Source organism: Helobdella robusta (genome assembly GCF_000326865.2).
Source record: "Helobdella robusta unplaced genomic scaffold HELROscaffold_1, whole genome shotgun sequence".
Classification (NCBI taxonomy): Eukaryota; Metazoa; Annelida; class Clitellata; order Rhynchobdellida; family Glossiphoniidae; genus Helobdella; species Helobdella robusta.
Window position 1 is genome coordinate 2,244,459 of NW_008703570.1, and position 27,760 is coordinate 2,272,218.

General features: G+C 35.2%; 3 protein-coding genes across 3 annotated transcripts in view; 2 read left to right on the forward strand and 1 right to left on the reverse strand.

Annotated features, from left to right (window-relative positions):
- Window positions 1–3,716: 3,716 nt before the first annotated feature.
- On the forward strand, window positions 3,717–5,422 carry HELRODRAFT_158544 (hypothetical protein; the record flags this gene model as incomplete). Its single annotated transcript, XM_009010590.1, has 3 exons — window positions 3,717–3,836; window positions 4,512–4,856; window positions 4,919–5,422. 3 exons carry the CDS (start codon window positions 3,717–3,719, stop codon window positions 5,420–5,422), a joined length of 969 nt encoding a protein of 322 aa, XP_009008838.1.
- An 883-nt stretch (window positions 5,423–6,305) lies between these two features.
- On the forward strand, window positions 6,306–7,313 carry HELRODRAFT_158545 (hypothetical protein; the record flags this gene model as incomplete). Its single annotated transcript, XM_009010591.1, has 4 exons — window positions 6,306–6,376; window positions 6,580–6,715; window positions 6,781–6,880; window positions 7,075–7,313. The coding sequence occupies 4 exons, from the start codon at window positions 6,306–6,308 to the stop codon at window positions 7,311–7,313; spliced, it is 546 nt and encodes a 181-aa protein (XP_009008839.1).
- Window positions 7,314–15,847: 8,534 nt separating this feature from the next.
- Window positions 15,848–27,760, reverse strand: part of HELRODRAFT_62632 (hypothetical protein) — a gene marked incomplete at both ends in the record, with an annotated part of 48,577 nt that continues 36,664 nt past the window's right edge. Inside the window, 2 exons of the mRNA XM_009010592.1 lie at window positions 15,848–15,941; window positions 20,077–20,207. Coding sequence (XP_009008840.1) covers window positions 15,848–15,941; window positions 20,077–20,207 — 225 coding nt within the window. The remainder of the gene's footprint in view (window positions 15,942–20,076; window positions 20,208–27,760) is intronic.

Sequence of the window (27,760 nt, forward strand, 5' to 3'; positions counted from 1 at the left end):
GGACTACTTTAGTAGTTACAAAAATTTTCATATTGTGGTTTTATACGCCTCTCTTTCTCTATTATGTCTAATTTCCAGCTATAACGTTTGTTTCAATTTTCTAATGTGGCACCAGTCGTTGCTATGAACAAAAAAAAGACTCAATAAGGATTTGCTCATGATCTCATACTGCAGTAACTCGAGAATGTAGTTACCTGTGTAAATACTCGGAAGACGTCAAATGGAATCACTTAAAATAGAAATGGAATGAAAATGTTAAAATCGCTTCATAGTTAAAATAAAACATACAACATCTGACGATGTGGCAGTTGGTAATTTTAAATGAACGCACGTATGTCGTTGACGATTGCCATTGCCAATAATTTTGACCGTGTACTGGGTCAATCGTTTCTCAAATACATAGTTCTATTGATGATTGTTGACGGATAATGAGTGGCAAACTTTCGTTTTGATGGTGAGCAATATAAAATGTTATTTACTCTTTAAAATAAGAAATATGTATGAAATAAAAATGACCACATTAGAGTTCTCATAGAGTTCTCACTTTAACAGAGATCACAAATATTGTTAACAGTTTTCAAAATAAACTTGTCAAAAGATATCAATCCTCGTTTATAGTCTTCATACGTTATGGGTCGAACTTTTTTATTCCATTCATCAGCTTCTGTTTTAAAGCCGATCTATCCATTGCGTCTGTCTCTTCGAAACCAAGTGCCTTCAAGTTCTGTACTTCTTTCCAGGGCGGCGTAATGGTCTAATGTTAAGGTCGCCTGGTGTTTCGCAGTAACCGGGTTTGAATATGACAAAAAGGTCCCCGCCTACCACATGCTTCGTGTGTGATGCGTCGTTTAGCATGTATTCATATACAATGTTTGTGCGCTTTGTTGAATCCTCTGAATTTTGAAAGAGTGTAATTGACCTTTAACCTTTTTTTCGGCGACTTCTTGGGCGGGTGCCAGGCACCTAGTGCTCAGTAGCAGAAATTATTTTATCGTTTTCGCCTCGCTTTACATGTCCAAACCATCGTAGGCGATGACGACGACATGCATCCTTCAACGTGCACAGTCCCGGATTCAGGATCTCGGTTGTATGGATATGGTCCCATAGGTCAACATGCTGCATCCAACGAATCATCTTCATGTAAGTTTGGTGAAGCTGCTGTTCTAGTTTTGTTGCCATCGGCCACGTCTCTGCACCATACATCAGAACAGAACGTATATATAGCTGTGTTGTAGAGCTCTGCGCACAGTGGTAGAGGAATGCTAACCGAGGCAAAGAGGTGCCATCTGCCCCACGCCGCACGAACGGCGGCATCAGCTGTTCCAGTACAATCTAGCACATCTCCCAAATACTGAAATGAAGTAACACTTTTGATCCCGCTATTCGTATCATCATCTGGGCCACGTTGTCGCGGTTGATGCAGGCGGGGCATACGAAATCAGTCACTTTTCTCAGTGAGCCGGTAATTCTCGAGCATCGCCTGTGACACCACTGCTGACATCGTAGGCACTTGATCGAGTTGCTTCCAACTCCAGTCCCATACACCGAACATGGCCAATGACCAGAAACCACAGGCTCAACGGTGATCATAGTTTTGTTTTGTCAAGGTTTACGTGTTCGGCTAGCTGGGTATTCATGTCACTTTCTGGCTGCGTCAGGACGATATCATCAGCCGCCGTCAGGACGATATCATCAGCATATATCACATTCCATATGTAATCTGAGCGTATCGGTTTGGTTATTTCTTCCATCACCGTGATAAAGAGCAGGGGGCTGAGTATTGATCCCTGATGGACGCCGACTTAATGTCAAATTCATTCGTGCTACAGCTGTTGTGTTGACCAGAGTTTTTGTGTTAGAGTACGTTGCCATAACCAGCCGAACCAGATATTCGGGAACAAGCTGTCTACGTAGACTCCACCTGATCGCCTCACGAGGCACTCTGCCAAAAGTCTTTTCCAAGTCCTCAAATACATAGAACAGTCGCCTTTGCTTTGCCAAGTATTTTTCCTGTAGTTGACGTATGATATAGATAGCATCAATGGTGGATCTCCCTGCCATGAAGCTGTACTGGTAACCACCTATTGAAACGCACAACAGTCTTCTTTCAATGGCTTTTTCAATAACTTTTAGGGGGTATTCCAAAAGACGTATACCCCGATATGTAGAGCATTTCTGTGAGTCTTCTTTTTTTATATATATCGGCACGGTTGTGCAACTATTCCATTCCACTGGTAGTATCGATTTACTCTACATCTATCGACAAATGTGTAAGAGTGTCACTTTCTGGCTGCGTCAGGACGATATCATCAGCCGCCGTCAGGACGATATCATCAGCATATATCACATTCCATATGTAATCTGAGCGTATCGGTTTGGTTATTTGCCTTGCCCCACCAGATGCCTTGATGATATCATTTGTAAGTCCAGACGGACCAGCCGCTTTACCCTCCTTTATTGCTTTTAGCGCATCCGTAAGCTCCTCAGTTGTGATGCCCAAAATCAGTCCTTCCACCGGAAGTGCGTCAATGTCCACCCCAATACGGTTTGTTTCATTCAATAACTGATCGAAATAATCTTTCCAGTGATGCTTCATTCTGCAAGGTTATTATGGTGTCTTTATTATTCTTTATGCATGTGGTACCAACTATATCCTTCTTCAGTCTTTTGGCCTGATTTGTTATTCGGTAGTGACCGAATTTGTTTGCCTTTACTTCCAGTCAGCCGTACCTTGCATTGATTTGCACAAGCTATCGCAACCTGACATTTCGCTTCTTTGATCGGTATATCTTTCGATCTTCATCTTCTGCCATTATTTGAAAGTTGCTTTCTTACTGGCAATAGCATTTTGCACCGTCTCGTTCCACCACCAAGTTTCGTGATTTTGTTGGCGTTTTGGTCCAGATTTTATACATACAGCTGTTGCAGCGTTCACTAGGGTGTCCTGAAAAGATTTCTATGTTATGTCTACCTTCTTCAGACGATTCAGCTGTGCCGATACCAACTTCTCGAATTTTTCACTGAAAATGGGGTTCTTTAGTTTCCATGCCTTTATTTTAGTAGGAATTCGATCATTCACAGGGAAATTTCCGGTGGGCCGGCGTTTGCTAACTGCCAAAAAAATTATTACATTTTTAGTTTCAGCAGAAATTACTTTTAATTATATGACCGTTTTAATAGAATATAGCAAAATCAGCAAAATTATTATATAAGAAGTCTAAATCTATTTAAATAATAAGCATCTGAGGTCAGTGGTTAAAACCTATAACATATTAATTTTAGTGCTAAATTTTGATTAAATTTTTCAAGCAACTATAAATTTTTCAAAGTTTGCAATCAGCGAACTAGATAAAAAAATCTCGACATTGAAGTGCAGACCTAATGAATGAAAACAGAATTATTGCCAACCAACTGCTTGAAATGCGAAAGATAAATTTCTTGCCATTGTTCACAATGTAGTTGAGGATCAAATGCTTAATAGCTTAAAATAGAGATATTCAACCGTTCAAAGTTGTTTCGCATAATTACAAATTTTAACGTGTAATTATTAAAATCATTTGTGTACGACTTTTGTGGTATTTTTGAAGTTTAAAATTTTATTATTATGAATGGACCTAATCATAGAAACTGAAAAATATATATAAATTGATCGGGTTTTGTTCAGATCTGACTGTTGTGTTGTACACTGCAGATTTTTCAGATAGCACTAGAAAGCGATGAGAAAATTGGCCAAAATTGTTCATCCAAGATTCAAGTTAGCATTCTTACATGACGATCAAACACATGTAAGAAAAAACGTTGCTGACATAGAGATAGCAGAATCAGCACAAGCACAAGTAGAGTAACGTTGGGCAAAGCGCTGCATGGGGTAAGAAGACTAAATTCAGTTTGCACGAAATTTGTTTAAGACCGAAAGTTGTTCAATTAATTTTTAAAAATTAGAACGCATCCTTATTATTTTGAATATAAAACCACGCCGTTTCTCCGTTTGGTTTCTTCTGTTTCAGAGTTTTATATAATTTGCAGGGGAAAAATTGATCGTTTTATAAATTTTGTATTCGGGTTTTTAATTAATTTCTTGATAATAAGATCGTCATTTGTGAAGAAAATAGGTTTTTTATAAAGAAAAATCATTTTCACATATACAAAAGTAGCTTCTAATCGGTTGGAGCAATTTTTTGTATTTTTAAATAAAATTTATTCTTAACATTATCTATGGGTGTAAAACGCCTCTGTAACTTAAGGGCTAGAGGCCCAATTTACATTTATTGAACTATTTGACAAATTTCAGATATTTGTATGTAGGCAGCAATCCTTGTAATTATTTGTTAAAGTACTGAAATTTATGTTTTATGTATAATAATGTAAATTAATTTCATATATAAAAATTATATATATTTTAATTTTTAAAGGTGTAAAATGGTCAGAAATTATGTAAGAAAATCTACAAGATGCTTAACTTATGATGGGGAAAGTTTGAAAAAGCATTGGATGCTCTAACCAATGGTCAGTTACTTAGTAAAGTTATCAGAAAATATGGAGTTCCTGCAAAAACTCTAAGAAGACATCAAACAGCCATGACAACATCTTCGGGAACTATAAAGCTTGGACGATTTAATACCATTTTTACAATGGATCAAGAATTGCAGCTTGTAGATATCTTACAAAATAGGGGAAAATCATTGTTTGGAATGACCACAACAGATGTCAGAAAGGTGGATCATCCATTCCATGTCGATACACAGATGGCTGGATTAGATTGGCTGTATGATTTCTTGAGAAGGCATCCAATACTATCAATCAGAAAACCTGAACCGATGAATATTTCTCGTCTAGTCGGTTTTGACAGAGAACAAGTGATGCTTTTTTCAACCTCTATAGGAAACTGTTGAACAAAAGTGATTAAAATTCCATGAAGATATGGAATGTGAACGAGACTGGGATATCAACCGTTCAGAAACCAGTCAAAGTTGTTGGTACCAAAGGAGCTAGACAAGTCGGGAAAATCACAAGTGGAGAACGTGGGCATACAGTGACTGTGTTTTGTGCTACGTATATTCCGCCCATGTTCACTTTTCCTATAAAAAGAATGGTGGATTCGTTAATGAATGGCTGTCCACCAAATTCAATTGGGGCTTGCACTCCAAGTTGTTGGTCTGACAATGACTGTTTTGTGAAATGGTTGCAACATTTTGTTTCTATTGTCAAACCATCTATGAATGACAAACACATCATACTTTTGGATGGTCATCACAGCCATAAAACATTGGAGTCAGTGATGTTTGTTAGAGATAATGGCATTGAGCTCTTGACTTTTCCAGCGCACTTATATAGCTTTTTTCAGCAGTTTGAAGTCTCTTTACAATTCTTCAGCCGATTCATGGATGATGGCAAACAGATGTCGAAGAATAACTTTTTATGAGATAGGTTTGATTTTTAAAGAAGCCTATTTCAAAAGTGCTACGATTGAAAAGGCAGTGAATGGTTTTGAATCAACAGGACTTTGGCCACCAAATATTTAAATATTTCCTGAAAAAGATTTTTATCCATCAAATTAAACCGATGAACCATTACCATCATCTTCCAATGAAGATACAAATTTACAATCCGACATTTTGAACAGATTTACGTTTAAAAGATTTGAATTTTGTGTTTGTTTTAAAGTTGAATTTTTAACATTTAATTTGAGACCAGTATTCTAGAATTGAAATTATGTTAGAAATTTTTTTTATTGTCTATTCTTATTTAGGCTTTTCAGTCTTTTTTTAAGTTCAATGGCAACACTTTAAAATTGAATTTTATGCAAGCGGAAGCCATCTTTGTATTCATTTTTAATCGTTTTACTGCTTGTCTACTAATATGTCTACTAATAAAAAATGAAAGATTGATGGCGAATGTGGAGTATTTAAGAAAGAATGGACAACCAAATATTATTTCACTAATGATGGTGAAAAAGTCTGCTTAATTTGTTGCGAATCCAGTTAAAAAACGTTGAAAGTCGTGAACAACAGCGTACTTTCCTTTGATTAGAAAATATTTTTGTTACTGTTGTGTATGCGAAAACAGTGTGAAAGATAAAAAGCTGTGATGAAAATCTTTCAATCGTTCACTGAAGAGTCAATTAAAAACTGACGTTGCTGAAGAAATTATTTTAGGTTCAAAAGAATTGACCGGCCACAACTGAAGTCATTTGAGGCAGTGGCTATTAAGTTTTTTATCAGTCATACTGAAATTATTTTGTTAGCATTATAAAGACCAGGATCATCAGCTGTATTCTCATTGTTTTTTCAGGAGTTGAATGAAAAATGGATGTTTTGGATGAAATATCAGCCCTTGTAGATTATATGCTGCTTGCTGGAGTTTTAATATTTGTATGGTAAATTTAACTAGTTCTACAACTGTTAGATTATTAGAAGTATTCAAGACATATCAAATTACCCATAGAGTAAATGAACCAAGTCATAATTTGGGGGTACGTTAGACTTGGGATGTCTTCTGATGATCTGCCTGCAGTTGAATGTATTGTTGGTCCAAGCGGTATATACTCAGACCACAATTTCATAAAAACAATTTTTCCAGTCGTATTGAAGCGGCCTGTGTTTGGGCAAAATTAGTTCGTTCTTGGAGTCGGGTGGATGACAAATTATTTTTATCATTGATTTTTGGTTCACCTATCAGTGGTCCGTTTGATTATGATGCTTACTTGGTGCACAAGGTGTTTACGGATGAAACGACATCTATCATTCACAGGGTAGCTCCACTGCACTCTGTAAAATCTAGACATGTTCCTCGGGGCCATGGTTTGACGACGAATGTAGGAAATCTAAAAGACGTAAGTTGGAGAAATTATATAGAAATGATGAAACGTTGTTGGATAAAGGTGTTTGGTAGGCTGTGTTTATTAACAAAAGTTTTCTATTTAGTGTTAAGAAACAACTATTGGAAGAATTTGATTGAAAATAATAAAAGACAACTTAAAAAATTATAGAGTGTTGTAAACAAAGTACTCTGTAGAATACGTTCGTTGAATTCACTAAGATCATATAGTCCTATTAATTTTGGTGAATATTTCAGACATAAGATTGAAAGGGTTTGAACTAAAGAAACTTGAAAATGATTTACGATCAACCGTTAGGAAAATCGAAAAGTTAAATTTGAAGTTAACTAACGCCGAACATGCTGTGTTTTTCATCAATAATTGCTTTTCTGACGGTCTTAACCCAATATTTATTAAAAACCACGGACTGGAAACAACATCGTGGATGACCGCTATGATCGACTGGAACATGAATTTAAAACCAAAAAAGAGCTAATTACAAGAACAAAAGAATGAATTACGTGCTTACAAAGCAATTTCCGATAATGCTGATGTCAGCTACAAACTTAAACGCACAATCAACAATTATTTACATCAAATCAATAGCAACCATTATAAATTAACAAAATAAAAACAACGTAAGCTAAGCAATTTCAAAAATATAAAACCTATAAATATAGACCACTTCATTAATTTAATTAAATATCAACTGACAATCGCTAAACAACAACTCCTTAACCTTGGACTCAATTGTCATTAAATGAGGAAACCTAAGAATCAATTTAGAAAATCAAAAACACTCAACACAAACATTGTTAACGACCTAAAGCTGATAGCAAAAATAGAGAGGTAATTTAAAAGCAAGATTCTCACAAGGAATTGATCGATGCTGCAGCAACTTAAAAAAAAACAATAACATTATCATCTGAAAAGCTGACAAAACCCTAATGTATGTTATTATGGATAAAGATGATTATAATGATAAACTTAATGGCATTCTCTGTGACGCTGACAAATTTATTAAGATTAGCAGTGATCCAACTGCTAAACTTAAGACAAAGATGAATGAGATCATCAGAAGAATCAACGACAAAACAGAAGGGAAAATACACGGAGGAATATGAACCAGGATATGCATACGGTACGGTCAAGACGCATAAGGCTAACAACCCTCTGCGACCAATAATTAGCCAAAGTCCTGCGATCACTTATCCTATTGCAAAAATTCTCAACAAAATAATTAAACCTTACACCCCTAACAGCAATAACTTAAACACAATTAGATTTATAGATTTATGGTCTACAACGAAACCATCCTTTAACACCAAAATAACATTTTTGGATATGGAGCCACTCTTTATAAATGTCCCTTTAGAGGACATAATCAGCATAATAATAGATAGAATATAAAATTCCAGTCATTTGCCACTACTAATTCCAAAGGATGAATAGTTGCGCTGCCAAGATTATGTACAGTCGAAGCGTTTTCGTTGGCCCGGGTAACACATTATATCAGCAAATATACGGTGTAGCAATGGGCTCAGTACTCTTCGCAAATTTCTATGTTGGACATATCGAAGAAATGTTTTTTAAAGAAGAACCAGAGCTAAAACCTAATATATACTGCCGATATGTTGACGATATACTTGTTACATATGAAGATGATGATCAAATAGCAAGACTTCTATTTATATAAAATGTGCAAAACGAATTTAAAATCTCAGTCTACACCAAAGCATCAAACAAAGGTTTATGCCTCAATGGCAATAGCGAATGTTGTCAAGCATATCTAGAGAGCACGATTTCTACCTCTGTAAACCGAGCCTATTCGCATTCCAATATCCAATATTACATTTGAACAGATCGTTTGTTCAAATGTAATATTGGTGAGTGTTGGCACCATAATTATGAATACATCCTGTATTAAATATTCAAAAACGGGGAATTGGATATCTTCCTACCATTAAATTTAGAAACAGAGGAATCGTCGATAATGAAAACACGTGAAAGTGTTATATTAAACGATGTTGAAGATTGTAAAACTAAGTATTCACTTTAAACAAACAACTTATAAAATGAGCGTTAAGTATTCACTTTGAACAAATAAAGAATCAACAAAATAGAGTAGAGACACAGTATATATATATATATATATATATATATATATATATATATATATATATATATATATATATATATATATATATATATTTGTGCATCTGGCCACATACATAACGTGTCAATTCGAACACCGAAGATGGTATAGGAATACCGAATTAAGCTTTTTTGTTCTATCATGTATAAAATAAATACAAATTTTGGTTTTGAACATTAAGAAACTTGTAAATAATTTACGATCAATCGTTAGAAAAATCGAATAGTTAAACAAGTTAATTGACGCCTAACATGCTTTGATTTTCATCAATAATTGCATTTCTGACAGTTTGAATTTAATATATATATAGTTTACGTGCCTCGTCCTGGACTACATAAGTTTGCCCCCCAACCAAAATCTGAAACGACGCCCATGATTTTTGTCAAATTTGTATATAAAGTGTATTTTATTATGCAAAACACAAATATGAAAAATTTTTCAATAAAGTTGTGTCTTTCGTTTTGCAGCAATTTGAATATCCAGCCTTTATTTTTTTTAGTCTTTATTATTGCAGCTCGGACATACGCAGAACCACTTACAATGATGTTGCATATTTATTATCTATATATTATATTATTATGTTCTGAAGCATCCATCTTCGCCACAAAGGCTGTTTATCCTTTTCACACGACGTACACATGTATTTATGTGCACGCGCAAGTACCGCATCATATACGCTGAGTATATGATAGCCATTGAGATGTTTGACTCAGCGAGCATTTGAACCACTGAGCCATTTCGCCGGCCAACATGCGACAACTTACGTCGTCTACCCATTTATCAGCCTCGAAAGAATGGACGGCTGGGTTGGCTGGCTACCCGGATAAACCTGCAGAAACTGCAAGATTCGAACCCGGGTCGTGGGAGTAGTAGACGGATACGTTAACCACTCGGCCACGTATAAAGGTGTATAAGTGGCACAATTTTTAGTAGTTTATACTACTATTTTACTCATGGATATAATGAATATGGCATAATAATTGTTACCTGCCTAATAATTTTGCTTAGTTCTATGGAATTTACGCGTAAACATTAAACATTTTTTTTAGTAATTGACATTTTATTGATTTATACGATCAAATGTCTTAACATAGGCAAATTTTTTATTTAAATGTCAATAAATTGACAAAAAAAGAAACTAGAACGATAATCGCTAAACAACCGGCTAAAAACTGATTGCTTACTTTAACTTAAATTCACTTGTCAACAAATATTTGTTAAATTGACCTTGATGTTAAATATATATGAAAAATGTATATATATAACGCGCCTGCCATATTCAAATTATATATATCCATGATTTTACTCCCTATCCAATTACATAACGTCAAAGTTATTGAAATTTTATTAACAAAACAATTTTCAATCATTAAATTATTGATAAATCTCAAATGTCAATTTAATTTGATGAAACACTCTTCTGGATGTAACGCAAACGAAATTAGCTTTTTTTTAGTAAACTATAATGGTTTTTTGGTTTTGTAAGTACATAATAAGATGATTTTTCACATCAGGCCTAACTTCTGGTTAGACCCATCTGTCTAAACATGGCAGTTTACCGACTGGCCTACCCATTTGAAGCTGGGAAGCGTAACGTTTGAGCTAAATCTCAGCCATATCTCTCTTGAAGCCAAGATAGTGAAGTGGACGAGCTTCGTACGACGATGATTTTTTACAAAATTAAACGCCTTTTTGATTTAAACATCAATCACCAGCGCTATCAGTATTTTCAGCAGCACTGTCTTCCTTTGTCAAATATCCAACAGGAGGTGAAATGTATGGATAAGTTTTTTAGAATTCTCCACCTTCACTCATGCACATTACATCATCAACAGTGCATTTTCTAAAAAATAAAATAGTTTCACCATAATTAACATTTATAGTAATTCAAAAATATATCACTACAAGCAGACCAACTACATTATAATATTGTTATAACTGGCCGGTCGACGACGAGTTCGTTTAATCCTAATAAAAAATAAAGGCAATATAACTTCCCAATTATCGATTTATTTATTTACAAAACAATAATTAATTAAATAATTAATAATCAGCGTTATTAAATTTTACTAATAATCGTTAATGTCCACAAACTATTAACGTTCGAAAACTATCGCTTTCCAAACAACTATCGCAAATACAATAAAAACGAACCGCAGTCAGATATCAAATATAGCTCTCAACACTACAATCAGCCTTTTAATATCAAATATTCAACGACAATCAATTCAATATCTCGCATGCCTTTATATACCCGTTTTACCAACGCTTATGGAACGTCCTAAATATCTCACTGTCGGAAGGTTCTAGTTCCTCCTCGAATCATATGCCTTCGTAGCGACACTAGCCCTCCAGCGAATGAATTTGTGACGGTTATAACAATATATACTTTATGCAGACGCTAAGCCACTTTATAAAGGCTCACCAAAATCTCTCCAAATAGCAAAACCCACGCGACCACTTATTTAAGATTCACTTATTTACATTGGTACTAAACACGTGTCAACAAGAAAAATATCAAAAAATCATTTTTAATAAAATATTTATTTACTAACATTTTTGATGAAGACATGATGAACTTTGAAACTTTGCAAAACATCGAAAAATTAATATATTTTAAAAATAAAACTCAAATTCAACAAAGACAATGCTTGCTAACGTGTTTATTTCAGGGCATCGAGCCCATATAATTAGAATAAATAGATCGAGCCGTAATTTTTTTTGTATCGGTTTACGGTTTCGGTCCAGTCTGCAAAACGAATTTTGGTTCGGTTTTCGTTCCTGAAATAATATAGGTTTTTTTTTTGGCGGTTTCGCTCCGAAACTTAATTTTTTCAAGCATAATTCCTTAATACATGTAACGGACATCCATTTACCACCACTATGTCAATTTGAATTAAATTTTACAACTTGTGAATAATAAGAAATCAATAACAAAAGCATTTAATTTTTAAATGTTGTCAGTATAAAAAGAAACCTTTCTAATATTTTTTTCAACAAATTAAAACAATCATTACAAAGATGTTTTAAAATCACTCATATAAATATAAGATTATTTCAAAAAAGATGAAAATTTCCTCTGATTATTAATATATCTTCTAAAATGTTTTGATTTAAACCACTTTTGCAGTCTCTGAGGATAAATTTTAATCCAGAAAAAGATCTTTCCACGCTCACTTGCACTACCTTTGCTAATTTGTATAACTGAGGATATTTATTTCCCCAAAACTGAAAAACACATTTTTTGTCACCTCTACACATTTTTAAACTCTTTTATAAGATATTTATATCAACATCACCAGACATTGGAAAAAATTTATTAACAGTTATTATTTCTTCCTCTTTGTTTTTTAGAAACTCTTCAAATTCATCCATAGGCTCATCAATTGACTCACTTAATGTAACATCTAAAGTAGCTATAAGTTCTAATTCAGATTTTTCTAAAACCACTAGTTTATTCCAAAGCAACTTTAGATGTTGCACTGCTTGCATTTTTTGTGACAGGGAAATCTTGGATCTAAATAAAGTGATCCCAACGGGCTTTTATTGTTTAATAACAACTTTTCTCTTACATTCAAATTTTTTGATAAAGTCTCTGCAAATTTTTTTTTTAGATTTTTCAATTTTAGTTTGCAATCCACTCAAACACCATAGAAATCACTCAGTGTCAATTGCTCACTTTAAAGTTTCAATGTTGTTTCAAATAAAGGATGGCCAATGACAACCAAACTGGAACAACAACTTCAAAGAACCGACATGATCAAACCACCGTCTCCGGTGGTTTGATCATGTCAAACGAAGTGGAAACTGTGCCATAACTTTTCTTGCAGATGTTGAAGTACCTGGCACACGTCCCAAAGGCCGTCCAAAGAAGTCCTGGTCGCAAACAATCGAGCAAGACATGAAAGCTCTAAATTTAAATGAAATGGATACAACTGATCGTCTAATTTGGCGCAAAAAGTTAATGGCAAAGAGAACAACGTCCTACCTCGGGAAACCGGGTCTCTGGACGCAAAACGAAGATAGATATAGATATGAAGTGCAGTAGCTAATAAATTAAGTTTTTTCCATTTGTCTTCAGAAAAATAGTAATCGAGACTACTTTTTGCAAAGGTTGAACTGTTTGCATTGTAATAATGATGTCATCATATTGATGTACTGTTCCATCTTGTTAGGCAATCTAATATTGGCCTTTAGATTTTCAACTCTTTAAATTTTGAAATTGTGTTGCTAGTGTTTCTATACGATTATCTGGAGCTGTTTTTTCATCATACTTTAATTTTTTTTCTTTGCTGAACACTTTCAAACTCTTCATCATGGTTACGTTTCAAATGACGTTCAAACTTGGCAGCATGATCTTCTTTTATAACAGCTTTACTTTACAAATATTACAAGTGCTTTTATTGTCCGTTTTATTATATTTAAAAAATTCTCGGCCGGCGTTTTCTTAGTTTCGTCCTATTCTAAATTTAAAACATTGTCATTAAAGTTGTTTATTGTTGTCATTAAAGTTTACGATTTTAACCCGAAAAAATTAAAATTGCAAAAAAACGGCGCAGCATTGTCGGTAAAGGTAAACCGATAGGAGCGCGAATTTCAAACTTTACCGCAAAGTTTATTGTTTAATTTATTAAACTTGTAAAAAAAAGTAAACAAAACTAAAATTTTAATTAATTTGTTAAAATTATTTACAAACTTTTTTGCAAATTGTAATTTGCAAAGATTTCGAAGATGATGATACTTGATCTCTAATTTCTTCGATTATATTGGATTCCTCTTCACGTGGCAATTCTTACTCAAATGATCGGCGAACTCAGTTCGAAAAGCAAACGAAAAGAAAGATAACACATTTTCAAAGATAATAAAAATTAACGTAGAATTTTAAAAGACGAAATATTATCTAAATATTTTTTCTGAATTTGACAAAATATTTTTTTTAAATTTTAGCATCGAATCGTTATTTATTTCGTCACGGTTTTCGGTTAAGCTAGCAAATAATATTTCTGTTTGGTTACGGTTTTTGTTCCGAGCAAAATTTCGGTTTTTAACGGTCTTCGGTTACGGTGCAGTTCCGGTTCGATAACCTGGTTTATTTACAAAATGTTTATGAAACATTCGGTATAATAAATCGAAGACGTTAAAAAGTGAATAGACTTTATAAACGTGTCTTGACATTGTCATTGCCCTAATATAAAATAACCCAGAACAACTTCAAATCAGCCATCAATAAAGTTGCAGAATATGAACTATATATAATTATATATAAAAGAACATGGCTAAAAATAGATAGATGTCAACAGATTCGGAGAAATCTCGGAGTTTATGTATGTTGAGAAAGAGAAAAGCAAAAAATAAATTGATTAAGTTAAAGAAGATGAAACTGAAAGAATTGAATTGAATAGTAATTTATTTGGCCAAAAGCACAGGAGATCAAGATACAAATATTATGTGCAGACCACCTTAACTAGAAAATGTGCAATGGAACATAAAATAAGACAAAAAAAATATACAATGAAAGGCAAACAAAATTCAACAGAAAATTACAAAAAAGGCACACAATTGAATTGAAAAACAAATTTGAAGAAAAAACAATTTAATTGACAGAACCACAAGAGATCAAAATATATAAGTAAATGCAATGTTAACAATCAAATGTAAATTAAAATATATAAAACAGACCATGGAGTAGATGAAAGCCAATAAGAATAAGTAAAAGCGCAACTCAATGCACATTAAGATGTCCGGACAGAATACTGGAAGACTTGAAAGTACCATTAGAAGAAGAATTTTTCACACTTACAGGTAAAGAATCCTATAGACGCATTGATAATGACGAAGTTGAGTGGATGAAAAAGTTTGACCTAGGAGTTGAAAGGTAAAAGTCAGGGTTTATACGAAAACGATCACATCTTGAATTTATAAATGGAATAAGTTCACGAAAAAGAGACTGACAGTGGTATAATCTATAAATTTTGAAAAATGAGAGTAACAAATGAAAAGCATACAATTGACTCAAGTTAAGTATATTCGCTAGATAATAATAGTGTGAAATGTAATCAAATTTATGTAAGTTAAATAAAATTCGAAGAAAATAGTTTTGAGCCAAAGTCAAAAAATGCAAACGTTAGAATTCGGAGCAGAACCCCAAACAGAGATATAGTAAATAATATAGGGCAAAACAATGGAATAATATAATGTAAACAAAACAAATTTAGAAAGCTTAGATTATATTATTATTAGATTATATTAAGCTTATATTAGGCCCAGATTTTTAGTTAATTTAGATGAAATGTGCTTGATGTGAGAGAACCAACACAAATTAGAGGAAATAACAACGCCTAAAAATTTACGTGAGAAGGCTCTTTTAACCGGGATGTTATTTAAAACAATAATAGGAGAGACAATATCAGTTCTAATTTTAGGACCAAACAAAAAAAACAAAATATAGGTTTAAAATTGGATAGAAATGATATGCTTGAGAAAATAGCTTAGGAAATGGATCCTAAAGAAGGCAGGTTTTCAAGTCCACCTGACATTAGTTGAGTACTAGCTACTTGCGTTATTAAATTGACTCAAATAGTGCAGAGTTTATTAATCCTAGTTATATATTTTAAATTAAATACTAAAATAATCGTATTTAAGATATAAATTTAAAAAAAGTGAAGCGAACTGCACTATTATATTCTAGTTTGAAAAATCAACTTAAATGAGAACACGAAATCAGTGCAACATAATTCCCATTGGGATTCTTTAATCTACAAACCGAAAAGAAATTTGTTCACAATTTGTACAAATTCTTAAATGAAAGTATTAATTTTTTCAGCACACAATTACGTCTGCTATATAAATACAAAGAATGCTTATCAAAAAACAAATTAAAATTTTTTAAAATTAGCAACAAGAGCAATTGTGACTATGATCGACATTATAATGATGAAAGGAATCCATGTCTTTATAAGTCGGCCAAAACTGAAACAAAATCGTAACATTAACGCAGAAAAGAAAACTTGAATCATTATTCATTCCAATAACATAAATACAAAGTTAACAATGAATGCGATGGTTTTTGGTTAATTCACATTTGATATGTTTTAAGTTAAACGGCGCTTGACCTGAGATATACTAATAAATTACCTGCCATTGTGATAAATACAGAGTGCAGGTTTGCCGCTTATGTTATTTTTTTCAATTTCCTCTTCAGTATATTTCAGAGGTATCAAAAACAAACTGTACGTGTGATTAACACATCTCACACACATTGCATGTGGTAGGCGAGAATCTCTTTACATTCGAACACGGTCATTGCATTAGCAGTGCTAGGCACCATAAGCATTACACCATCGCACCTTCCCATTTTTGTGCTACGAGGTTTTTTCAACCACGTTTTTATACGGTTGTTCTTTATGTGTCGTTATATATCGATTAATAAGCCTGCAACTAGTTGATCTCATGGATGGTTTACACAGGAGCGTATACAGAATGGAATAGTTTCAGTTCCTTTTTAAAAAAAATAGTTAAAAATGGGACCATTTTATTATTCTACAAGAAATTAAATAAAATTTTAATATTTATTTTAATTTAGCTACTGTTGATTCCATAACATTTAAAATTTGTGGTTTTTGATACAGAAAATCAAACAAAAATTCAAAAATAATATCAATTAATTTACACAAAGTTTATACAAAATTTATACATTTATATCACTGAACAAATCCTGGGCATGACATAAAACTGCATCCACGCTGCCTTGCGTGCTTTTGAGCAAAAGGCTAGGCCCACCGCTTATAACTGGTGGTTGTCGTCAGGATGGGTGTCCGGATGTAAAAACTTTCCCCAAATTATTCCTATGCCATCAAAAACAAAAACAACGGCCCCTAGTCCCCAGCAGGCCTTAAGTGGTCAAAGGGTGCTAAGAATTCCTGGGAAGTATGCAATAGCGGAGGGATGTTGCAGAAAAATTCAGAATGGCCCCTCTATAGTACTTAGACTTGGAACGCTTGACATCTGCTGCCTTCAGGAGACCGGATGGAAATCGAATGGTGTCTGTCATATCAACTCAGACAATGAAAAATATAAACTATTCTGGAATGGTCAAAAAACGGCTAAATGGTGTTGGAATTTTTGTCAAAAAAGTACTGGATATTAAAAGGATTAATTCACGTCTCATGTGGATCAAGCTTCACCTAAAAAAGAGAACAATGACTATTTTTTCTACATACGCACCAAACACAGGCGAATCAGAAGAGATGAAAAATGACTTCTAGGCTGCGTTTTTTGACATTATCTCAACAATACCAAAATCTGAAACAATCCTGATTGGAGGCGATCTCAATGGTCACGTTAGAGAGAAAACAGATAGTTTTGACAACATACATGGCGGTTTTGGCTATGGAAAACGGATTGAAGATGGCAACCGCATCTTTGAGTTTGCTGTAAGTCACAGGTTTTGTTTACTGAACACATATTTTAGAAAAAGGTTGGAACATCTCATAACATACAAAAATTCCAATTAGCTACGCAAATTGATTTCCTCGCTGTCATGCAACAACACCGAAGGCTATTCAAAAACGTCAAAGTTATACCTGGCGAATCAAGTGTCGCCCAACATAGACTCCTGGTTGTCAAACTGTCACAACATAAGTCTAGACAAATGCCTCGGAGAATCAAAATGTGGAAGCTGAAAAGCAATATTCATCAAGAAAAATTTCAACAGATTGTCGCATCACAGTTAGACCACCAATCGCAAGCCACTATAGATTGGAGTACATACAAAACAGTTTTGATGAACGTTACAACTACAGTTTGGGGGAAAACTGGTATAAAAAGCCAGTATGAACGGGACAAAACTGCAAACGAGCAATGGCATAAATCAAAGTCTGTTGATGATCACAAAATTTTCCGTGAGAAGAACAACTATGCCAGACGTCAAGTCGCACTAGCTCGGACAGACCAGTGCAGAGAGTGGCTCATTAAAAGCAAAGGTGAACAAATGAAATCTCTATATCGTACAGCAATATCGTATGGCACTGTTTCCACTTCGTTTGACATGACCAAACCACCGCAGACGGTGTCTCTGGCATTCGTCCTTTATGTCATTTAAACCAGCACGAAACCAGATTTCGGTAGATTTAATGTGGTCCTTCAGACTAATTTGTTGCATCCATCGGAGCATTTTCATGTCGGTTCGTTGAAGTTGTTGTTCCAGTTTGATTTTCATTGGCCATTTTTCTGCCCCATATAACAAAACCGGACGTATCACAGATTTATAAAGTCTTGATCGTAGTGGTAGTAGGATGTCACACCGCATCAATATAGAGGCAAGGAGATGCCATTTATTCCAGGCTGCACGTATGCGTGCTCGTATGGCAGCTTCAGCTGTTCCAGTAGAATCTAGAACATCCCCTAGATATTGAAACGATGTGACTTTCTCTACCTTAATAGCTTCAAAAACACTGCTATTTCGAATTTGTTGTTGTGGATTGATGCAAGCAGGACAAACAAAATTGGACACTTTATATAAAGTACCAATTATTTTTGAACAACGTTTGTGACACCACTGGTTACACTGCTGACACTTGATTGAATTGTTACCTACACCAGCTTTACAAACTGAACAGGGCCATCGTCCAGTAGCTGTGGATTAGATGGGTTCACCAGTGTTCATTGCTTTGGTTTTGCTGATGTTGACTTTGAATCCATGATCGGCGAGTCTGGTGTTCCAATCTTCAAACATCTGTGCTGCATTCTGCTCAGACGTGGCTGTTGAAACGATATTATCAGCATATATTAGATTCCAAATGTCACCAGTGCGTATCGGTTTTGCGATTTCCTCCATCACAGTTATAAATAAAAGTGGACTGAGAATCGAGCCTTGGTGAACTCCAACGCCGATGTTAAATGCATCTGTGTTTCCAACAGTTGTGCAGACGAGAGTGTTAGTATTCGTATACATTTCAATCACAAGTCGAACAAGATTTCCTGGAATGAGTTGTCGACGTAGACTCCACCTGATTGCTTCACGGGGAACTCGATTAAATGCTTTTTCAAGATCTACAAAAATGTGTGATAGTTGTTGATTCTTTGCAAGGTACTTCTCTTGCAGTTGCCAAAGGATGTGAATTGCATCAATTGTTGATTTCCCCGCTAGAAAACCAAATTGATAATTTCCGATTGTGATGCACGACGTTAATCTTCTCTCAATGATTTTCTCGACAATTTTCAGGGTGTTTTCTAACAGACGTATACACCGATATAATGAACAGTTTAATGGATCACCTTTGCCTTTGTATAGCGGAACTGTCGTGCTATAGTTCCATTCAGTCGGCATTGAGCAATTTCTCCACACTTCACGGCAAAGTTGTAGTAACGCTTCGATACCTGCAGTACCAGATGCTTTGATAATGTCATTTGTGAGTCCAGAGGGCCCTGCTGCCTTTCCATCCTTCATAGCTTTCAGAGCTTCTGTAAGCTCCTCTACAGTGATGTCTGGAATCGGACCTTCGATTGGTGGAACGTCAAAGTTGACATTGATGGGATTTGTTTCATTTAACAGACGTCTGTCTGTCTGTTAAATAGCTTCGCTATTATTCACAATAAATTTTTGCAAAAATATTATCAGCTAAATTTTGAAAATAGGTCTTAAAAAGGCTTCTAAAAACGTTAAACAGAGGTAAGTTTACGCCTTTACGCCTCATAAATTAATTTTCATGTTATAAAAATTAAAAGCGAGATGGTGTAATGGTTAAAAGCCCCTTGATGGAAAGAAGCGGAAAGTAAGATACATGTTACAGTAACCGAGTTCAAAAATAAGGTTTCAGGCAATCAGACGGAATGAATCATAAATTAATCATAAATTAATTTTCATGTTATAAAAATTAAAAGCGAGATGGTGTAATGGTTAAAAGCCCCATGATGGAAAGAAGCGGAAAGTAAGATGCATGTTACAGTAACCGGGTTCAAAAATAAGGTTTCAGGCAATCAGACGGAACGAATGTGACGAGATGATTCATATGTATTGTGAGTTGCTGATAACACTGATAATTAATTAGAACTGTGGAAAAAAATTGTTACAATTTATACTTTTTAATAATTCCATTAAACGAACCTGACGTATCTACTATGTCTTGTGAATGCAAACCAAACACTGACCATGTTCCAATTTGACTTATTTTTATATCTCATCTCATTAAGCGCCATAGCCACATGTGAATGACAATTGTCACAAAACAGATTGTGCTAAATAGACCAAAAAAATTAAATTATTCTTAACAAAATGTCCATGCAAATGGAGAGAGAAGTCATTGTGCTACACGAAGTAAGCAGTAAAAAAACTTTGTTTATCTCAGTTTTTTAAATTTTCGCTAAAGACGAAGAAGAAGCCCTTCACCCACCATGTCATTGGTAGAGAAGTGTTGTCCTCGATTTATATATACCGAACAGTTGATTTAACTCTTTAAACAGTTGTGATTCAAAATTTTGATAGTTTATGATAGTTTTTGTACATTTCTCAATATTTATAACCAAATTCTTGTCGTCATTATTTATTATATTAAAATTGGAATAATATACAGTTTTCCAATTCATTCTCGAATGTATAGGATCTATTTCGATTTTTCAATCATTTTCAGCATTTGTTGCGGTTTATATAGAGAATTGATATAACCGAATTTCTAGCATTGAATAGTTTTTTCTTACATTTCTTAATTTTTCTAACCAAATCAAATAATATAGAGTTTCCCAATTCATTCACGAGTGTACATGACCCATTTCGATTTTTCAATCATCTTCAGCACTTGTTGCGGTTTATATAGAGAAATTTCATAAATTACTGCATTAATTATGATTTTTTACCGGTGTATATATATATACATATATATATATATTTATATAATTATATATATATATATAGGATTGAGGATATATATATTATCTGGTATTGAAGCAATGTCATCTGGTGTACCACAAGGCTCAGTCCTGGGACTTATTTTGTTTGTACTTTACACTGCTGAAGTATATGAAGTAATAGAATCCTTTGGATTTTCATATCATGCGTACGCTGATGACATCCAAATAATAGTTAGCAGTGAACCAGAACTGTTTAAAAGTAAAGTTGAAAATCTCATTGAATGCCTGACTAAAATAGGTATATGGATGTCAAGAAATTGTCTCAAATTGAATCAAGAGAAAACTCAATTTTTATCTGTCGTTACATGGCAACAGCTTTCTAAAATTAATATTAATTCAGTCAAAATTGATAATAATGAAATACAATTCTGTGAAAATGCAACAAACCTAGGATGTATTTTTGACTCGAGATTATCTTTCAAGAATGATTTTAAGAACTTAAAAACATATTTATTTTGACATAGAACTACTTTATCGATTTGTACTTCATTGACCTTCACTGATCTAAGTTCATTTTGACAAAGTCAATATTTCCCTATATAAACAGCAGTAAGCACTGATGATGATTCATTCGGAATCGAAATATGGCCTTATTTGCAGCATGAATTCGGAAAATAAGTTTATTTTGAATTTTAATAAAATAAACGTTCACCAAAAAACTTTAGTGAGAAAAATTGAAAAAACGAACTACAAACATATTAACGCCAAACATTCGGTAGAATTTATAGAATATTGTAAAAATTATGGTCTATTACCAACATATATTTATATATATACATATATATACATACTGTGAAAACATGATTAGAATATGTTCAGCTGTTTGAGAGTCCATAGCCGACAATACAAACACACGAACATATATATATATACATTCATTTAAATATGTATATATATAAATATACCTAGGATGTATTTTTGACTCGAGATTATCTTTCAAGGATCATATAAAAACCATATCTAAATCATGTTTTTATCAGCTTTGCCAGTTATACCGCATTCGAAAATCTTTACATCAAACAACCAAGCAAACTTTAATTCATGCGTTTGTTCATTCACGGTTAGACTACTGTAATAGCTTGTTCAATGGATTACCAGAGAAATCTATTGCTTTTTTTCAATCGACACATAATAGAACTGCAAAAATAACTGTTGGACGTAGAAAGTATGACCATGTGACACCCATTTTAAGAGACCTACATTGGCTAACAGTGAAAAAAAGAATCAACTATAAGATTTGTGTGACTATGTATAAGACTATGAACGGGTTGTTACCAGTATATCTATTAAATAAAATCTTTAAAAAACCAGCTTCTTCAATTGAGATCAGACTATGCCAACTTACTGGCAGTGACAACTACTCAACTACAAACTGCAACTAGAAATATTGCCGTGTCAGGACCAATTGCCTGGAACAGTCTTCCGCAATCGCTCAGAATGCCTGGATGATTTTAAGAACTTAAAAACATATTTATTTTGACATAGAAATACTTTATCGATTTGTACTTTATTGACCTTCACTGATTTCATTTATAATAGAGAGCGCTTTCGAGAAATTTTAATTTTATAATGCGCTTAATAAATTGTTGATAATATATATATATATATATATATATATATATATATATATATATATATATATAAATGAAAACAGTGGAATGGAAATAATGGAAACAGTGCCATAACTTCTCTTGCAGATGTTGAAGTACCTGGCACACGTCTTAAAGCCGTCCAAAGAAGTCCTGGTCGCAAACAATCGAGCAAGACATGAAAGCTTTAAATTTAAATAAAATGGATACAACTGATCGTCTAATTTGGCGCAAAAAGTTGATGGCAAAGAAAACAACGTCCTACCTCGAGAAATCGGACCTCTGGACGCAAAACGAAGATTGATATAAATAAATAAATATATATATATGTATATATATATATAGGATTGAGGCTATCTGATATCCAATTGTTTAAAAATATCACAGCATTGCATACGTTGTTCAATTTTCAATTGAGTTTTTCAATTTTTTATACAACGAATTTCAGTTCATTATCAAGTTTGTTCAGTTCAGTTAATACACAAAATTTTTATTCATTATTTGCATATGTACATTCTAACATAAAAAAATGTTTCGACAATCATTTGTTGTTGTTGCCCTTCCTAGGAGTCGGACGAGGGTTCCAGGCGAGGCCTGAGCCAGTTCGCCACCGCGACCGGGTTGAGGACATATGGATTGAGGACAGTGGAATTCTGTGGATAGCTGAACAGATGTGGCACATCGTCCGGATGTGTTTGGCAGAAAGGACAGATGTTAATGTGTCCACTGTCAATTCTATTCTTGTAGCTGTTCAGAAGCAATTTATTTGCTACTACCTTCTGAACAGCTTCTTAACAATCATTTGTCATCACCAGTGTGGAATACGGATTTTGTTTTAATGTCTGTTTATATAGGTTTTGAGTGTTTTATTGATTTCATTCTTTCGTTTTTACTTTTAATCATTTATTCTCCGTTATTTATTAATATTTTTCGTTATCATTTTTTACTTTTGCCTTGCATGTTGTAACAGTTTCTGCGTATGTCAGATTTTGATTTTTTAAAGAATAATAAAAAAATGGTATCAGCAAAATTGAAAAAATTGAACACTAGCAAATCTGCGAAACCAGATGGAATACATTCTAGAGTTTTGTGAGAATAGCGAAGTTTGATTAACACCTACCTATGCAGGTTATTTCAATGATCATTAGATGAAAGCGTTGTTTTCGATGATTGGAGGTTATGTTATGTGGTACCGTTGTATATGAAAAGAAGAAAAAACCAGGCACAAAATTATCGTACAATGGCATTCACAACAATTAGTTGTAAAATCATGGAAGCACTGATGAAGAACTATATCCTGAAATATTTCATCAAAAAAGGTTTCATTTCTGGACTTCTGCGGTTTTGCAAATCTTAAAATTTTTAGAAGATATAACTGATGGAGTGGACCAGGGTCACGAGGTAGGTCAACGTAGTCTACATGGATCTTGAGATGGCGTTTGGCAAGGTTTCCCATAGTCGCTTGTTGTTCAAACTTCAAAGGTATGATGTGAATGAAAAGATGGTAAAGTAGATCGAGAAATATCTCAGCATCAGAACTTTTCAGGTCAAACTAGATGATGCCTTATCAGAGCCAAGACCGGTTTTGAGTGGGATCCCTCAGGGTGGGGTTTTGAGCCGTTGCTTTTCTTTATTTATAATAACGACATTTTATCTGTATGTGAAAATATCCTACTTTTGCAGATGATTCAAAAGTTTGCAGAGTATTGAAGAGTGAAGAGGACAAAAGCAGTCTTATGCGCAATATTGGTAAGTTTGGTTTAATAATTGGAAACTGAAATTAAACATATTGTTAAAATTTTGTTCCAACAAACCGTGTTTGCTCTACACCATTATGGTATGGATTGGCAACGGATTTCTTCATCTGCCGGAGGTTAAAGAATTTTCAGATCTTGGAGCCATTGTAGGTAATAAATTGAAGTTCAATTGTCATGTTTTGAAGGTAGTTCACAAAGCGAACTCTATGCTAGGTGTTATTGCCAGACATTTCAAATACTTTTCCAACGAAGCTTTGTAACTTCATACAAGTCATTGGCGAGGTCGCACATGGAGTACGGTGTCCAAGTATAGAATCCTTACGGAGGAGCTGGAAAAAGTTCTGAGAAGGACAACGCGTGTGAGAACATCCTGCAGTTGTCTTCCACACGAAGACCGGTTGAGAAAATTGGATTTGCCATCTCTGGTTTACATATGTCTAAAAGCCGACCTTATTTTGTTATATAAATAATACATGGACAACTCCCTGCCGATGTTGTCCCTACGTTACGTTAGCACACGATAGTTAGCACACGATGTTCGAACAAGGGGTCGTAACCTCAAGCTAACTATAGATTCTAGTCGTAAAGACTGCCGTAAATTTTTTTTCGGAATAGAGTGATGAAAAATGGAACAAACTGCCTTTGGCCGTTGTTAATGCCATCTCCATGGGCGGTTTCAAGTCAGCAGTCGATAGTTACTATAAGTTCAGCTGGCCATCTAATTTCTAATTTGTACTTGATTTGTGCACCTGTACAGTTAAATCCATTCTGCTTGTTAAATCAAAATTAGTTTCGTTATTAATTATTAAAACAAATTATTTATCATCATTTTGTGTTTTGCGTACGCTCTTATAGGTTCGCGTGTTTATATTCAGTTCAATTCTGTGGTTAGTTTAATGTCCTGGTTATGACATTAAACTGACCCTCACTGCCTTGTGAGTGATGTTGGATCATCAAAGGCTAGGCCCACCGCTTATAACTGTGGTTGCGTAAGGAAGGGCGTCCTGTGTAAAAACTAGCCAAATAATAAATGCTTATGATGATGACGGAAAAAACAATGGCCCTCAGTATCCGGCAGAAGAGGGTGCGAAGAATCTCCGGAGACCCAGTCCATGGGGTTGTGGTGCAAGGCCCTGTGGATGGTCTGGCTACTGGCACCCCACTCTATAGTGTGGCGGTGCAAGGCACTATAGATGGAAGGACTACTTGTAGACCAAGGGGTTGGAGGTTTGGTACCTGGAATGTAGGCACGTTGACAGGAAGAAGTTTGGAAGTGGTGGAGGAGCTGCAGAGGAGAATGGTTGACGTGGCTGCATTACAGGAGGTCAGATGGAAGGGTGAGGGTACAAGGTTTGTGGGGGCTAAAGGTGGAAGATATAAGTTGTGGTGGAAGGGGGATGATGGTACGGGAGGAGTTGGTGTGATGGTAAGAGAAGAGTTGGTGGAGAAGGTGTTGGAAGTGAGNCGGAGAAGCAATGGGGTAATTGTGGTGGTGATGGTGTTTGGAAAAGTAATAGTGAGGGTGATATCAGGATATGCTCCGCAACAAAGTAGGAAGGAAGAGGAGAAGGATAGGTTTTATGATGATGTTTCTGACGAGATTGGGCAAGCGGGGTTGAATGAGTTTGTGGTGTTGTTGGGTGATTTGAATGGTCATGTGGGGGCGGATGCAGACGGATATGAAGGTGTGCATGGGGATGGGGATATGGTATACGGAATGAGGAAGGGCGTAGAGTGTTGGAGTTAGCGGATGCACACAGCATGGTGGTGGGGAACACTTGGTTCACAAGGGAACCAGCGCGATTGATTACTTATAGGTCAGGGGAACATAGATCGATGATCGACTATATATTGGTAAGGGCCAAACATAGGAAGTATGTGAAGAATGTGAAGGCGATACCTGGTATGTTGCAGCATAGTATGGTTGTGATGGATGTGACATCAAAAGAAATGGGGAGGAGGAAGAAGGATAAGTTTGTGGCAAAGAGAAAAACATGGAAGTTGCAGGATGCAGAGGTGAGGAAGGCATTTGAAGTGAAGGTGACTGAAAATTGGGAGTGGTAAGGATGGAGATGTTTGGGAGAGATACAGGGACTGTGTGTTGGCTACGGCAGATAAAGTATGTGGATGGACGAAAGGAAAGTGTAGGCATGGTGAGACGTGGTGGTGGGATGAAGATATAAGAAGGGTTTTGGAAGTCAAGAAGGAGAGGTTTAGGGTATGGAGAAGGGACATGACGGAGGAAGCGGAGTCTGAGTATAGGAAGGCTAAGAAGGTTGAAAAACAGGCAGTGGCAACTGCAATGACGAAAGCATCAGATAGGTTAATGAAGGAAATGGAATCTGATGTGAGTTCGAGGAAAATGTTCAAAGTAGCAAAGCAGTCAATGAGGGATAGGAAAGATGTTATAGGGAATGGATGTGTTTGGGATGGATCTGGCAAGTTGTGCATAGATGAGGAGGAAAAAGCTCAGGTGTGGAAAGCTCATATGGAAAGGTTGATGAATGAAGAGAATGAGTGGGATGGAGATGTGGAATCCGTGGTCACACACGGACCTATAGAGAAGGTGACGATGGAGGAAGTAGAGAAAGCAGTTAGAGAAATGAAACTAGGTAAGGCGACAGGGGTTTCGGAAGTGGCGGCTGAACATATTAAAGTGAGTGGGGTGATAGGAATTGAAGTTATGATGAGAATTGCTAACAGTATGTTTGATGATGAAGGTATACCTGAGGATTGGCGACACAGTGTGTTGGTGCCGTTGTATAAGGGCAAAGGAGATGTGAGAGATTGTGGGTCATACAGGGGTGTGAAATTACTAGAGCACGGAATGAAGGTAGTGGGGAGGGTGCTTGAGAGGAGGTTGAGAAGTATGGTGACAGTTAATGAAATGCAGTGTGGGTTTATGCCTGGTAGGGGAACGGTGGATGCGTTGTTCATGGCGAGAATGTTGCAGGAGAATTATAGAAAGAAGAAACGAAGATTGTACATGTGTTTTGTGGATCTAGAAAAGGCTTTTGATCGAGTACCGAGGAAGGTCATTGAATAGGCGTTGAGGAAGAAAGGAGTGAATGAGAGACTTGTTAAAGCTGTGATGCAGCTGTATGAAGGGGCAAAGACAAAGGTGAGGGTTGGAAGGGGGATGTCGGACGCTTTTAGTGTTAAGGTAGGAGTGCATCAAGGATCAGTGTTATCAGAGTTTCTGTTTGCAATTGTGATGGATGTTGTGTGTGGAAACATAATGGAGGGGTTGTTATTTGAGATTTTGTATGCAGATGATTTAGTCTTGATGGCTGATAGCATGGAAGAATTGCAGTTAAAATTTGACAGATGGAAAAGTGTTATTGAAAAGAAAGGGTTAAAAGTTAATATTGGTAAGACGAAGGTAATGGTGAGTGGGGAAGGTGGGGAACGAGTGATAAGTAAAATAGACCCCTGTGGGGTATGTGATAGGAGAGTGAAGGCTAACTCGGTATTGTGTATAGGATGTCAGAAATGGGTGCATAAGAGATGTAGTGGTGTGAGGGGGGCACTGAAAAAG